The 13,726-nt window shown below is 35.4% G+C and overlaps 2 protein-coding genes and 1 long non-coding RNA gene across 4 annotated transcripts in view; 2 read left to right on the top strand and 1 right to left on the bottom strand.

Moving 5' to 3' along the window:
- ETFDH (electron transfer flavoprotein dehydrogenase) overlaps window positions 1-659 on the top strand; it is a 31,363-nt gene extending 30,704 nt beyond the window's left edge. For both annotated transcript variants that reach the window (XM_011363683.2, XM_011363684.2), the window contains exon 13: window positions 261-659. In XM_011363683.2, the coding sequence (XP_011361985.1) occupies window positions 261-424 (164 nt within the window). In that variant the 3' untranslated portion in view covers window positions 425-659. The remainder of the gene's footprint in view (window positions 1-260) is intronic.
- A 503-nt stretch (window positions 660-1,162) lies between these two features.
- Window positions 1,163-11,966, bottom strand: PPID (peptidylprolyl isomerase D). The gene is made up of 10 exons (XM_011363685.2): window positions 11,773-11,966; window positions 10,377-10,517; window positions 8,532-8,638; window positions 6,468-6,656; window positions 5,484-5,606; window positions 5,215-5,321; window positions 3,388-3,529; window positions 2,306-2,392; window positions 2,175-2,217; window positions 1,163-1,435 (listed from the first exon to the last, which is right to left on the bottom strand). Exons 1-10 carry the CDS (start codon window positions 11,855-11,857, stop codon window positions 1,347-1,349), a joined length of 1,113 nt encoding a protein of 370 aa, XP_011361987.1. The 5' UTR covers window positions 11,858-11,966; the 3' UTR covers window positions 1,163-1,346.
- A 128-nt stretch (window positions 11,967-12,094) lies between these two features.
- Window positions 12,095-13,726, top strand: part of LOC111742193 — a 24,432-nt gene continuing 22,800 nt past the window's right edge. The window contains exon 1 of the long non-coding RNA XR_002781225.1: window positions 12,095-12,198. This is a non-coding gene — a long non-coding RNA (uncharacterized LOC111742193). The remainder of the gene's footprint in view (window positions 12,199-13,726) is intronic.

The following is a 13,726-nucleotide window of genomic DNA, read 5'->3' on the forward strand; positions in this document are numbered from 1 at the left end:
TATATATATATCAGAACTGTTGCCTTCCCTTGTTAGTATGACTAACTTAGCCAAATACTGCTGTATACCGTTTGCTTTTATCTCATTTATACTAACAGCAGTAGCACACAATGAGATCTTTGTAATAGTCTCTGTGAATAAACATTCGGAAAACAAACCTTCAGGGTTTCTATACCTACTGTTTCCAGGACTTCGATTCCTGTTTGAACTTCAAAAGTTAAAAAAAATTAGGTATTTCACATTATTATTTCTCCCTACAGGAGTTTATGAATTTGTACCTTTGGAACAAGGTGATGGATTTCGGTTACAGATAAATGCTCAGAACTGTGTGCATTGTAAAACGTGTGATATTAAAGACCCAAGTCAGAATATTAACTGGGTGGTACCTGAAGGTGGTGGAGGACCTGCTTACAATGGAATGTAAACTACAACTGGTTTCATTTGCAGGCAAGTTTGATAACCACTTTAAAATGTATGGTAAGCTCTAACTTTAAATTGTTAAGAAGTTAACAAGTGTCAAAATATCTTACAGCATATTATTGATCTGAATGTTCATAAATTATCAGGGAAATAGAAATTTTATACTGTGCCTAAAATTGTCCCATAAAAAATTATCAATATTTATCTTAAATAAAATTTTGTAAGTGATGTAGCATCTACATACCTCTTTAATGCTTCAAAAATTCAGGACCAGCAGCAAAATACACTATTGGCCTTTAAAGTACATTTGACTCATCAAATTCAAAACTTCAAGTATAAAAATAAATGTACTTCCTAGACCAGAGGTTGGCATCCAGGACACTTTTCTTATAGTTTTATTGGAACGCAGCTATGCCACGCCTATGGCTACAACTGCAGAAATGAGTAGTAGTGGCTGAAGACAACGGTCCACAAAGCCTAACATATTTACTCTCTGGCCCTTAGAGAAAGTATGCTGATACCTGAACATGTATGTCTGTATTATCTGTAAGTATAAAATGCCAGCACAAGCCAAACACAGTTTATAGAGAGCTACATCAAAAAACTGAGGGAAACAATATACAGACTTAAACTTTCATCTGTTTATTCAAAAAGATGTGTTTTTAGGAGTTTAAAAATAGGTTGGACACCATTATTCTTTGTAAGTAATGCAGATAGCCATGAAAAGAAAAAAGAACTTCACTGTATTTTGTAATGCTTTTATTAGGAGTGAACCCTTATCAGTATTTCTGAACTTTCAACAATAGGGAACTGAAGTGTCAAAGGAAACACACTAGGGATTATATATAATAGACAAAACTCCTTAAATTTTCTTTTTGCCTTTATACAATCAATGTATAATACTTAAGCAAAATTGAATTCCTTATTTAAGCAAACATTTTTGCATAGGCTGCCTTTTCTTTATCTTTCTGTGCCTTTATCTTTTGTTTGACTTTCAGCAGTTCGGCCTGGATAGCTGCAAAATAAATATGTAGTATTAGTTATTTCTCAAACTATCCATAAAGTTAGGTTGACCAACAAACTGATGTTTTAGTATGATAAAAAACTCTTTCTTCTCCATAAAGTAACTGAGCCCTATTAACAGAATACTTTACTCTGAGAAAGCAATCACACAAACGCACACAAACGCAAAAATCATGAAACATAATTTTAGAAGACTCAATTGAGAATTCAAATTGAATTGTACAGATTTGCCTTCTCCATTAGAAAGGGCAGTTAAGTGCTTCCCATTTTACTTTAGCAATAAAGAAACCAAAGATATATTTTAATACTAGGTCTAGTATCACTATTTATAGTTGGTTTACTTAAAAGACAAGCTTATTTTTGTCACAGCTTCCCAAAGGTTTTGTAAAACCATACACCTATTAGCTACAATACTTAGGTTATGGCCACATTCAGTTTAAGGAATGGTCCCAAACACTGAATGTACCAAACTCTTTTAGTGCTGTTAATAGAAACCAAATCTCAAATGATACAGCAGATCAAATGGTATTCTGGAGCAGGACTAGAATAGATGCTCTCTGAGGGCAGGGATCGTGTCACTCACTGCAGTATGATCGGTGCCTGGCCCAATGACGGGCATTCTGTAATAACTGCTGAACAAATAAATATCTAAGTGGCAAAGGGTTCAATGGTTCATAAGGATGAATTCTTAAAGGACAAAATGAATTTTCATTACAAAAACTGCCATTTACCTTTATCTTCCGGTGCTATCTCTTGAGCTTTCTTAAGATCAGCCTTTAATTGGAAAAAAAAATTAAATATTAGGTGTATGATTTATGAAGGTGGTTATGTATTTTAAAATACTGAAATTTAGAAAATTTACCAATGCTTGATCATATTCTTTTAATCCTTGCCATCCTTGAGCTCTGCGGTACAGTGCTTTGGTATTCGATGGGTCTATTTCAAGAGCCTACAAAAATTATAAAAATTAATATTTTTTCTAAATATTTAATATTAAATATATATGCTAGATTTCAATTTATTGCCTGTCAACTCCAAATCAACCCTTCACTGCTCTATAACGTAGCTAGAGCCTGTAAATCTCTCTCCTGTGCCAGCTAAGTTTTGTCAGTAGAGGGCGCAAAATGGACATGGAAGAGAAATCTGTTTCTCTTCCAGGTTCCTTCCAGAGAACTCCTCTTATTAGGTTCCTGCACTGAGCTTGTCAACAGCACACAGGAACTCCCTGCAGGCAACCTCCCTAAGCACTCCAGTGAATCCCAAATGATGGTCTTTCTAAAATACATGGTTTAGTTAAGAAAAATTTTCAAACAAACTATACAAGAGGGAGAGAGTCATAATTGTTCTATTTAAGGAAGGTAATGTTGCCACCTTTCTGGCTTTAAAGAGCCAAATAAAAAATTTCTTGAGGGTATGTGTTTTTCCTTTAATTAAAATATCTAGTCTCTGTTAGGTGTTCAACATGTGCCCAACACTGTCCTAAATGTTTTACCTATGTTATATAATCTTTGTAACAATCCCAAGAGGCAAGTATTATTTCCATTTAACATATAAAGAAATCAGTACTGCCTACATTTAGGAACTTACCCAAGATCACAAAGTTAAAGAAATAGTAAGTGTATGATATTTCTAATTAAAAAAAACGATGTCTGACTCCACAACCCACATTCTTAATCATTCCTGGCTTTGTCTTCCAATGCCTAGCACATAATAGGGGTTCAGTATGTTAAATGAATGAGCTGATAAGTGTGCTTTAAGGAAAAAGTAGTATTTTCATAGATATTAATATAAGCTAAGTAAATGGACTGAGAGGAAGAAATGAAGGTCCAAAATATTTAAAGATAAAATGACTTATAAATTATGTTTCCTTGAGTCTCATTAGGTCCTATAAGATATATAATGTATATAAAATGGCTTTTGAAGTTAGACATCAAACAGACTTACCTCCAAACAACTGTCAATTGCTCCCTGCCAATTTGACATCTTCAGTTTACAAGCACCAATATTCAGCATGCAGCTTAAAGCTACAGGTTGCAACTTCAATTTATCTGCTTTCTCAATAACAGCCTTTGAACTTTCCACATATCTGGAGAACACAGTAATGAAAGTGGCATGTAATGCTATGTAAGACTTACTCTGCTTCTTCAACTATGTCAAGTGTTACATTGTTTGATATAAAATGCTCATCAAATACTAGTATTAATATTCTTAATGATCACAATATTTTTATTACTTTTTCTTTAGATAACTTTTTATTTGTTCCAACTTTTTCCTACTGTGTTCAAAGAGGTGGATTTAAGAATAATCCCCAATGTAAAGATAATTACGCACTTTGTATTTTTGAAAACCAGGTCTCTGTTATGCACTTTCCAATGTAATTATGTTTAGAACCAGGTTCTCACTGTGAGGGAATGGAATGAAGGGGAAGAATCCTGTAGTTTTGGTTTTGAATTGTAATTTAATATTGTTCCTAGCTCTGTCCACTGAAAGGGGCTCAGAAACAATGAGCAAACCTGACCCCCAGAATTTGTTTCCTAAGTCTATTCCCCACTGAAAAGAATCAAGGCTCCTTAGAGAAAATGCTGATACCGGATCTGGAAACAAGGTTAAGTGTAAGATGAGCCTGCAGCATCTTGTGCCAGAAAGCAAGTCAAGTGATCACAAACTAAGAGGAACAAGTCAAAAGGATGTAGAAAAGAGGGCTTCCACTGGAAAAATCTGGAACCCTTTGAGCATCAAAACAAATGATGGTAACAGTATAATAATAGGTTGAATTGAAAAAAAAAATCTACAGGTCTATAGCGATACTAAAAATGGGAGAAGAGGGGAAGCATGCTGGCTAATAACTGTAGAATGAATGATAAAATTAGTTCTGCAACCATTAATGTAATAACTGATTCAGGCAAGGATCTTTAATGATGTAAAACCATTGAATGAAAGGTTAGAAACTGGATATACACACAATCTCACAGTATCACCTTACAGAGTACTTATTTACAAAGGGGAAAAGGCACTTTCATAACAGACATCTGGCTGACACCACTTTAATCAAGTGCCAAAACTCAAAATAGGCTAAATTGACATGTGCCTTCAATATGTGACACCATAGGAAATATATACATCACCTACTTAAGTCCTCTTGTCAAATATTTAAACTAAACCTAATCCTGAAGAAGCAATCCAATACAGATGGTATTCTATAAGACAACCTACTTAAGACTCTACAAAATGCAAATGACTAAAAAAAACGTAAAGTTTTTTTAAGCTCTAGTAAAGATTATAGGAAACTAGAGACATAAAACAAACAATAGACTCTGGAGTAAAAAAAAATTTGAAACAATTGAGGAAATTTGACTATGGATTACATATCAGATAATATTGTATCAATGCTATTTTGGGGATGTCTTAATGGTACTGAGGTTGTGTAGAAGTATGTCCTTGTTTCTTAAGAAATACTTGCTAAAATATTTAGGGATGAAGTGTCACAGTATCTGCAACTTCCTTTCAAAATGATTCTACAAAAACAAATATAGCAAAGTTAACTAGTGAATGAGGGTCATAATACATGAGTAGTACTCTTCCTGTATTATTCTTTTAACTTTTCTGTATTTTGAAATTTTTCAAAATAAGCTGGAGGCAACAAAAATACAACTATTTCAACACATTTGGATACTCTGCAAGTAGTATGCCAAAAATACAATAAACAACTCTTGAATTTTAGTTCATAATTCAATTTAGAAGTTCTTAAAAGTAATTTATTAAAAATATTACCTTAAAACTTTTGTATATTTTTTAATGGCCATCTCCCAGTTCTGAGATTTGAAAAAAGTATTTCCAATGTTTTTTAAGTCTTCTGTTATTAATAATATTTTATCTACCTGTATAAAATACAAATGTCAGATTTTAATAAGTAACATGGTTTAATGCTAAGTTCTATCATTAGAAAGACTGACACAAAAAAAAATCTCAAAATTTTAGTGCTAAATAAATATTTTTAGTAATTTAAGTAATTAAAGTTTAATTGATCTGAAAGTACTCACATCTTTTAAGTCTATATCTGCATCCTCAGGGAAATCTGGATGACTGTCACCAGAACCATCTTTTGGGAATATTCCCCAATCATCTCCTTCCTTCAATTCTCCACATTCTGCAATAATGCACAACTGTAAAAATAATCCTAAATTGTAGAATTGCACTACCATATTAATGATATATGTTAAAAAAAAAAAGTCTAGGTTTAAAAGATATACAGCTGCAAGTAACATGCAACACTGTCCAAGTCACTTCTAAAATGATTGACATTAAGAGGCTTATCTATCTGCTCTACAAGAACGGCCTTTATATACTTGCAGGTAATACAACAACATCACTATTTTACAGAAGTATTTTATTGATATTCAGCAGCTCAGAGTACACAAAATAAGTTGAAATTTTATTCCCTACATAATTTTCCTTACGTTGGGCATTGCTTTCAACTTGCTACTGTTTCCCTCAAACACTGAGTGACAGCCTGCCTCCTGCAGGTAGGTGAGTTTTCAATTCCCACTCACAACCCCACCAACCGGGATGGGTAGTAACATGGGCACTTTGACCCACAGGCATTTAGAACGCAAGGATCTTTAGGGTTATATAATCTAGTCTAAACCCTTAAGTAATTTATATAGGATAAGGAAACAGGCCAAGAAAATTGAGTAAGGCAAAACCACCAAGTAAATGGCAGAGTGTATGTAGACAGGATTTTTCATTCCCTATCCTCTTTCTACTATGTACTAGGACACGTGCTGACAAAGTTTTACAGGTATAGGAAGACTTACCTCACCAAGAATGAAGTTGAAATAATAACCTTTTAACTACCCTAATCTTTTCCTTGTAGAAAACAGTTTAAAAGAAAAAGTGGGAGATCCATGCTTCTATATACCAAGTCATTCTAACATTTTTCCAGTTAACAATCTGATCCTTTTACTTAATTTCTTTGAGATGGTAACTAAGATAATAAGTGTGTTTCACTGTAACTTTTTACTTACTTTGGCTGGTTTTTCACCTTTCACTTCTACATTTTCCAGAATTCTTGCCACACCCATTCCTTTAATCACTTGGCCAAATACCACATGTTTCCCATCCAAATGAGGAGTCGGAACTGTTGTGATAAAGAACTGAGAACCATTTGTATTGCAGCCGGCATTTGCCATGCTCAATAAACCCTCTTGATCATGCTGTAGAAATAAAAATCATTAAAATAAAACCAAGGTTAGAGGTACTAGTCTGAAATGTTCTTTTACTGACCATTCACATAAAACTTTGGTGGACTGTAATACCAATTAGATTGAACAATATAGTGTATTTTTACTTTGTATAAATTGCAACCTTTAATTCACAAAATGTAAAGTACTTAATTTTTAAACTTTAAGTTTATGAAACCAAATAAAGTAACAAACAATGGAGGCGGGGTATATTTATAAATTGGCTATATTGAGAAAATGCTTATACTTCATATTTAAGATGAAAATGCTACATTAAGGAAATCTAATAATTATGCTTTGCCCTTTTTTATAATGTATGCTCTTTTTTTCTGAGAAGCACTAACGAGTCTTCCTACTTTTATGGGCCTGCATTATAATTCTTCCTTCTCATGTCAGTAAACTGGGGAACAGTGATGGGTTATTCAATTTAGACAGGACATTCAACAAGGTACACTTCCCTAATTTCAAAAGACTCCAAATATATGGCTTTCATCCCAGGTGAACCACGTCTTCAAAGAATGCCCCAAAGAAACCACTGCATACGTACACACTGAAATCAAATTTCTACCTTGGCATCAATCTGTTCAAAAGTTCTGGAAAACCCAAATTCTTCACCTTTCCACTTTATCCTCAGGCCTTCTAAATTTATTCCTTTTGAGCCAAGAACTATAACTCTAACAGTGCTTCCTCCCTAAAATGCCTTTCACCCCTCCAATCCAAATGTAATTCAGCTTTTAAGGCCACCAAGTTGTAGAAGGCAAGAACCATGAGTCCCTTCAATAGGCCTCCTTTCTTTTGATCAGTGTGATCATCACATAATCACGTTTTCATCCTTTTGGTAGCTTCCCTTTTTCCCTTCCAAAAGTGTGGTGCTTTTTCCATGGTATTAAATAGAATATTTTATTTCCTCAGCCTCCTACTGCTTTTGTCTTCCTTTACTCACATCCCTCTTTCAAACTGGCATCTATATTTTAGCTTCCGTCTAACTAAATCTCAGCCACCTTGCAAGACCAACTTCAGTACCCGTTCCTCCTCATTATCTTCTCTAATAATTTGGACCATATAAATCATACCTTTCTTAAATAATATGTACAGAAAGTCTCAATTTAGCATTTACTTGCATATTATTCTCCAGTTGTCATATGTGTTTTAATCTTGTCTTCCTGGTAAGATTATAAATTCCTTGTCATCAAGGCCTTTCATTTTTATAAACTCTTTGGTGCCAGTGACAGTACTAAACACACATAGTTGCAGTCAGTAAATACTCCTTTAAAGACTGATATTTTCAAGTTATGATGGTTACCTTGCTCATATTCCTCATTTCCAAAGATACCACTTTACTTTTGTACTTACATGTCCATTCTTATAACTTGAATGATGCAATATACCCCGATTACATCTTGGGACAATGAAGATAAGGCACAGGCACCACTAATGTCCTTTAGGAGCTTGGACATTAACCATATCCTCTAGTTTGCAAATCCCCTGACATCCTGGATATTAGCGATGGTTTTGTTGCTCTTCAAATTCAAGCATAAAGATGCACAAGTTACCATCCTTCTGATAATGAGAAAATTTTTCCTGGAAACAATTTTGCCATATGGTGGCTACACTTAAAAACTCATTGGCTTTACTGAAGTATGTAAACCTGGACCACAGTGAAACAGTATTTTTGCCAAATAAAATCATTACTGGATGAAATTTTTCCGTATCAAAAATGCATATTAACAAATATACCTTTTACAAAAAGAGAATCTAAGCACACTTGAGACTTTTATTGGTGTCTTAACCCAACAAATATCCACACATAATAGCCTTTATTATAACATGCATTTCTGTCTACTTTACCTTATAATAGAAATTTTCATCTTCAAATTTTTCACCATAAATACTTTCTCCACCTGTCCCATTCTGATTTGAGAAATCTCCACCTTGAATCATAAATTTCTTAATAACTAAAAAAAAAAAAAAAAGGAAAATAGCTATGAGAAACTAAGATATGGATGACTTCAGCAAAGTTACCTAATGATTATGTAATAAAGACAACTTTCTAAAACAACTCTAATCATGTCACTCTCCTGTCTCTCCCCACCACTTTACTCTTTAAGGGCTTTTCACAATCTGAGTCCAACTACTTTCACTGCCTGATACCCCACTAACACTCAAAGAACTAGTTCAAATGGCACCCCAAAGTTGGATATCCTAATTTATCTCCCCAACTAGCTTCACTTTAACTCCATTTTATAACATATATCATAATAATATTGTCTTCCAGCAAACAACTCCTTAAGTACAGCAACTGTTTTTCATCCTTGTAACTATGTGCATGACTGGGCACGTATTAGTCACTCAGTAATGTCTACTAAATAAAGACCAATTATTCCCAGTAGATTTGTTATACTGTAATGGGAGTACTTCGGCAAAAATGATCAGCTGATGTCAAGGGTTCCCAAGACCACCTTCATATTTAGAGATGCCCTATGACTCAAGGGACTCAGCATTTGGTTGTATTACAGCTACATAATAAGAATACACAGCTGGATGAGAAAGGAAAAAGATATAGGCAGAGTCTGGAGAAATCCATGTGCTTCCTTATGCTCTTGCTCTCCCATGAAAAGTCATAGAGCACATTCTTCCCCTAGTGAAGAAAATGCAGCAATATGTGTATGTTTCTGCCCAGGAAAGCCCCCTAGAGACTCAGCACCGAGATTTTATTGGGGATAATCATGCAAGCACTCTGCCGACCATATACCAAAATTCCAGACTACCAAAAAGCAAGCAGGTGTTCAGCATAAATCAAATTATCTGTATAAATTCTAGGCATAGTAAACCACCTTTATGATTTAGGGAACAGTTCAAGTGCTGAGTTCCCAGACTCCAGACAAAGGCCACCTTAACAAAGGAGACCTTTCTAAGGACAGCAGTCTCAGGCCTGCTATGTTAACTCTTTTCTGCATATACTTTATGAGCATATTTTGGTATTCCATTAAATGTGAAAGTAAATCAACAACTTAAATTTATTAAAATCAGTATTCTTAATCAAGTTTTTTAAAATGTACTACTCATATTATAGTTTAACTTACTTGTTTATTCATTGAACAAATATTTATTGAGTACCTACTCAACTATACTGGATGCTGAGGACAAAATGATGATAACATATAGGTCCTGGATTCATGGAGCCTACAGTCAATTGGGGGAACCATTAACTAATCACTAAACAAACGTATGATTACGAAATGTAATACGCAGTGTGAAATGTCATCTTTTAATTACATATAACACCAGGTATCCAAGACACTGAATCTTTAAATCGGCTGCAGCCTTCCCAAGCAATCTTGCTAAAGAAGTAGGTATAACTTGTCACCTGACATTCAAGCTATCCAAAGTCTGCTTATTTATCAAAGCCACACCCTTTTTTCTCAGTCTAATCACAATGGAGTAAAGAGTTAAAGGATTGGTGAGGCTCGGAGAGTCCATTTCTCTATTAAAAAACTTTCGCACCCTCCTATAATTAATGGCACTTTTCACAGCCCAAACTAAATAAAATTGAGCTATTACTTCAGATGTCAAAGCATCTTCTTGGAAACTGGCAGTAATGTTTAACCTTCACCCTCATAGTGTTTCTACCCTAACTCCTATAGAACAGGATTTGATTATAAGAAGAATCAGATTCAGAAAATTTACACATACTTCGATGGAATGGGCATCCTTTGAAATGGAGAGGTTTCCCAGTGGTGGGTCCAATGCCTTTTTCTCCTGTACACAATGCACGAAAATTTTCTGCAGTTTTGGGTACAATATCTGCAAACAATTCTAAGACAATTCGACCAACTAAAAAAAAAAAAAAAATAAAATAGGGTCAGCATGCAAAACAATCATATAAGCAAATGATAAAAAGACAGTAGGTAAAATTATGGTGACTAAGACTCCAAGTTCTCTTTTTTTGTCATTTTTCTAGTATTCAAATTTAGTCTGCCTAACACTGTCATGCATCTAGATGAATTTGAAGATTATTTTTCTACATCTTACAACAAATCATAAATACAGTAGCCAGATGATGAGTACCACATAAGGGACACTATAAAGTAAAATGATATGAAATTCTGAATAATTTCTTCAGCATGTACTCAATATTTTCAATCACCAAATAACCAACAGAAAATTAAAAATCTTTTGAGTGACCAGGTTGGCTGTGTTTTAAAGTATAGCTGTATCTGTGCCCTGTGAAGACTTCCTGGTGCAGCTTCTGAAGCAAAAGCTGGAAATGTTCCCATTCTAGATAACTTCTAAGGCAGGTAAAAACAAACGGAATATATACATAAATGAGGATGTGGGGGGAGAGGGGTGTGTGTGTGTGTGTCCATACAATCCACGGGATCCCTGAATCCTGATGTATATGTATTCAAACACACTGCCTGGCCAGCAATTCTAACATGTTCTGAACAAGAGCAAATTACTTACAAAGCAATATGCTAATAATCCACAAGAAATTTGGAGCTTCTGAGCCGCTACTAGTAGCCTAGGCAACCGCTCTGCTACACTTAACTCATTTTCCTCGAGCCGAAACAGAGGAAATGATCACCAATGTGACTGGATCTCTAAGTTAAGAATCAGTAATAAGTTAAAAGCAACAAGTTAAAGTCGCTTTAATTTATAAATAACCTTATAATTGCTGATACAGCTCACGTGGCAAGCCACCGCGCGACTGGAGCCCAACTGACGCATATCTCATAGGTTTTCTGAATGTCCCACTGCAAATATAAACTTATTTTTATGCCATCTTGATGGTGCAAAGTGGCGGGGAGGTGCAACCAAATCAGGAGAGAAAAACCTAAAGGCCGCCACAATCCCCGAACCAGAAATTTCCAGAAACTTCCCCCGCACGATCGATGGCACTGTATACAAGGGCGCTGGTTCGACCCAACCCTAAACGTCTGGATTTCTTCCATCGGTCCAGTCTGGGCAGCCATCCCTCCGCGCCACAGAGCAGACCTCGGCCCGAACGGCACCCCACCTTCCGAGCCCCCCGATTCCCGGGAAGCCCAGCCTCCTTGGGACCATTCTACGAATATCAGACTCCGCTCACCTCGCTCATCTCCGATGTCCACGTCAAAGAAGACCCGGGGGTTACTTGGGTTGGAGGGCTTAGCCTGGGGGGACGGATGCGACATTTTGACTTGCAGACGCGTTTGGAAGCGGTCTCAGGGTACCTCGTGGCCTCCGGGAGCTGAAAACCTACAGCGGCTCTCTCGGCGAAGACCTGGCGGCGGCGCTGACGAGTCACTTCCGGAGTAAGGTCCGTGAGCCGCAGCCCAACTTCCGGCGCTGCCGCCTCGGAGCGTTTCCTTGAACTTGAACCGGTGCGCCTTAGGCCCTGTGTTCTGTCTGCTTTTCTCATTCACTGACGTTGCAGCCTCAGTTCTTTTTATTCTTTTCGCTTGCGTTTCATCGCTTTTCCTACCATCGAGGTGTAGAAGGGCTTTGGAGACAGTCGTCCCCATTCCAGCCTCAGGTCTGCGACTAACTGGTTTTTGACTGCTTCTCTAAAACTCAGTTGCTTGTCTGGAAAATGGGAATGAAAATGCTTACCTCACAGGGTCGTGTTAGGAATTAAAGAAGTAAATCACTTCGCGCAATGCTTGACACATCCTGGTGATAGCTAATCAATAGTTGCATATTACTGTTGCCGTATTGTTATTATTTGATCATCCATTAACAGTAAGAGATAGAGGTTGGGCTAACGGCTCCAGACAGCTGAAGCTGAGAGTCCAGAAGAGAGAACAGTTTTGATTCCTGACAAAACTGCGTTATTGTAGTCCATTTTTCCCTTACGGGAATTCGTGTAAACATTTAATCTATATATATGACTCACCTCTCCATAAAGCCTAATTTTGGATAAAAGTGGTATGTTCCTTAGCACTTTGTAATATTCTAATCGTTTAGTCACTTATTTATTTCATCTCTCTTCCATTAGAATTAAACTACAAAAAGACAGGATTTTGTTTTTTGTTTTTTGTTTTTTGTTTTTTGTTTTTTTTCATTGCTCTATCCCAGCATTTCCGTCTGGCACATAGTAGGTGCCCAATAAATATTTTTGAATGAATGAATGAGTTATACAGAATGCTAATGGACTTAAGAATGTTTATAAAAGAATGTTAACAGGAAATTTCATTTCATTTTGTCTTTTGTTTATAATATGAGAAGATTATCAGCTCTTCATGCTGATCCTTTTAAAGTCTGGCACATTAAAATTAATGAAAAATGTTAATTTCTTATGAGTTGCCCTTCAATTCCATGGTGTCTATTAGTTGTGATTTCCTGAAGGTCTAAGACAGCTCAGCACATAACCTTTGTGTCTCCTGATAAATAGGAGTCAAAATAAATCATTCTCTAAACCAGTCTCATTTCCAGGCTGCAAACTGGTAACTAAAACTTTCTCTCATAAATATCAAGCGAAAAATTCACATTAAAACTTTTATTCTAATCTATTAGCTTATAATCAGCCTTTAAGTTATTGTTTCAAGAATTGTCACTTTTATGCCATAACCTCCTAACTATATTATCATGATTAATATCATTATGATTAACTAGGCAGCATAGTTAAATGCTTCTACTCTTGCATAGACTTCAGGGTTTCAAATTCAGTCTTTAAAAGATACTGACTTGTGACTTTGGACAAGTTATTTAGCTTCTCTGTACCTCAGTTTCCTCATATGTAAATTAGGATATTATATATATCTTAAGGTTTTTATAGGGATTAAATGAATAATTATTTAGATGTTTTAGTATCTGACACATAGTATGTACTAAATAAGTAAGCAATTATTAATCATAAATAGCTAACACTTTATTATAATAATTACTAATATCAACATATTTCAAAATGAAAGTTAAAACTGGAAAGATATTTTGAAGATGCCTCTGCATTCTTAGAAAACATAACACGATTCTTCCTGTTATACAGGTTTCTAGGTGTAAAAGACAGAATGTGACTCTCACTGTCTAGATTTTTCAAAGTAATGTAAACTGTCATATTCCTA

Source organism: Pteropus vampyrus, unplaced genomic scaffold (genome assembly GCF_000151845.1).
Source record: "Pteropus vampyrus isolate Shadow unplaced genomic scaffold, Pvam_2.0 Scaffold88, whole genome shotgun sequence".
Taxonomy (NCBI): Eukaryota; Metazoa; Chordata; class Mammalia; order Chiroptera; family Pteropodidae; genus Pteropus; species Pteropus vampyrus.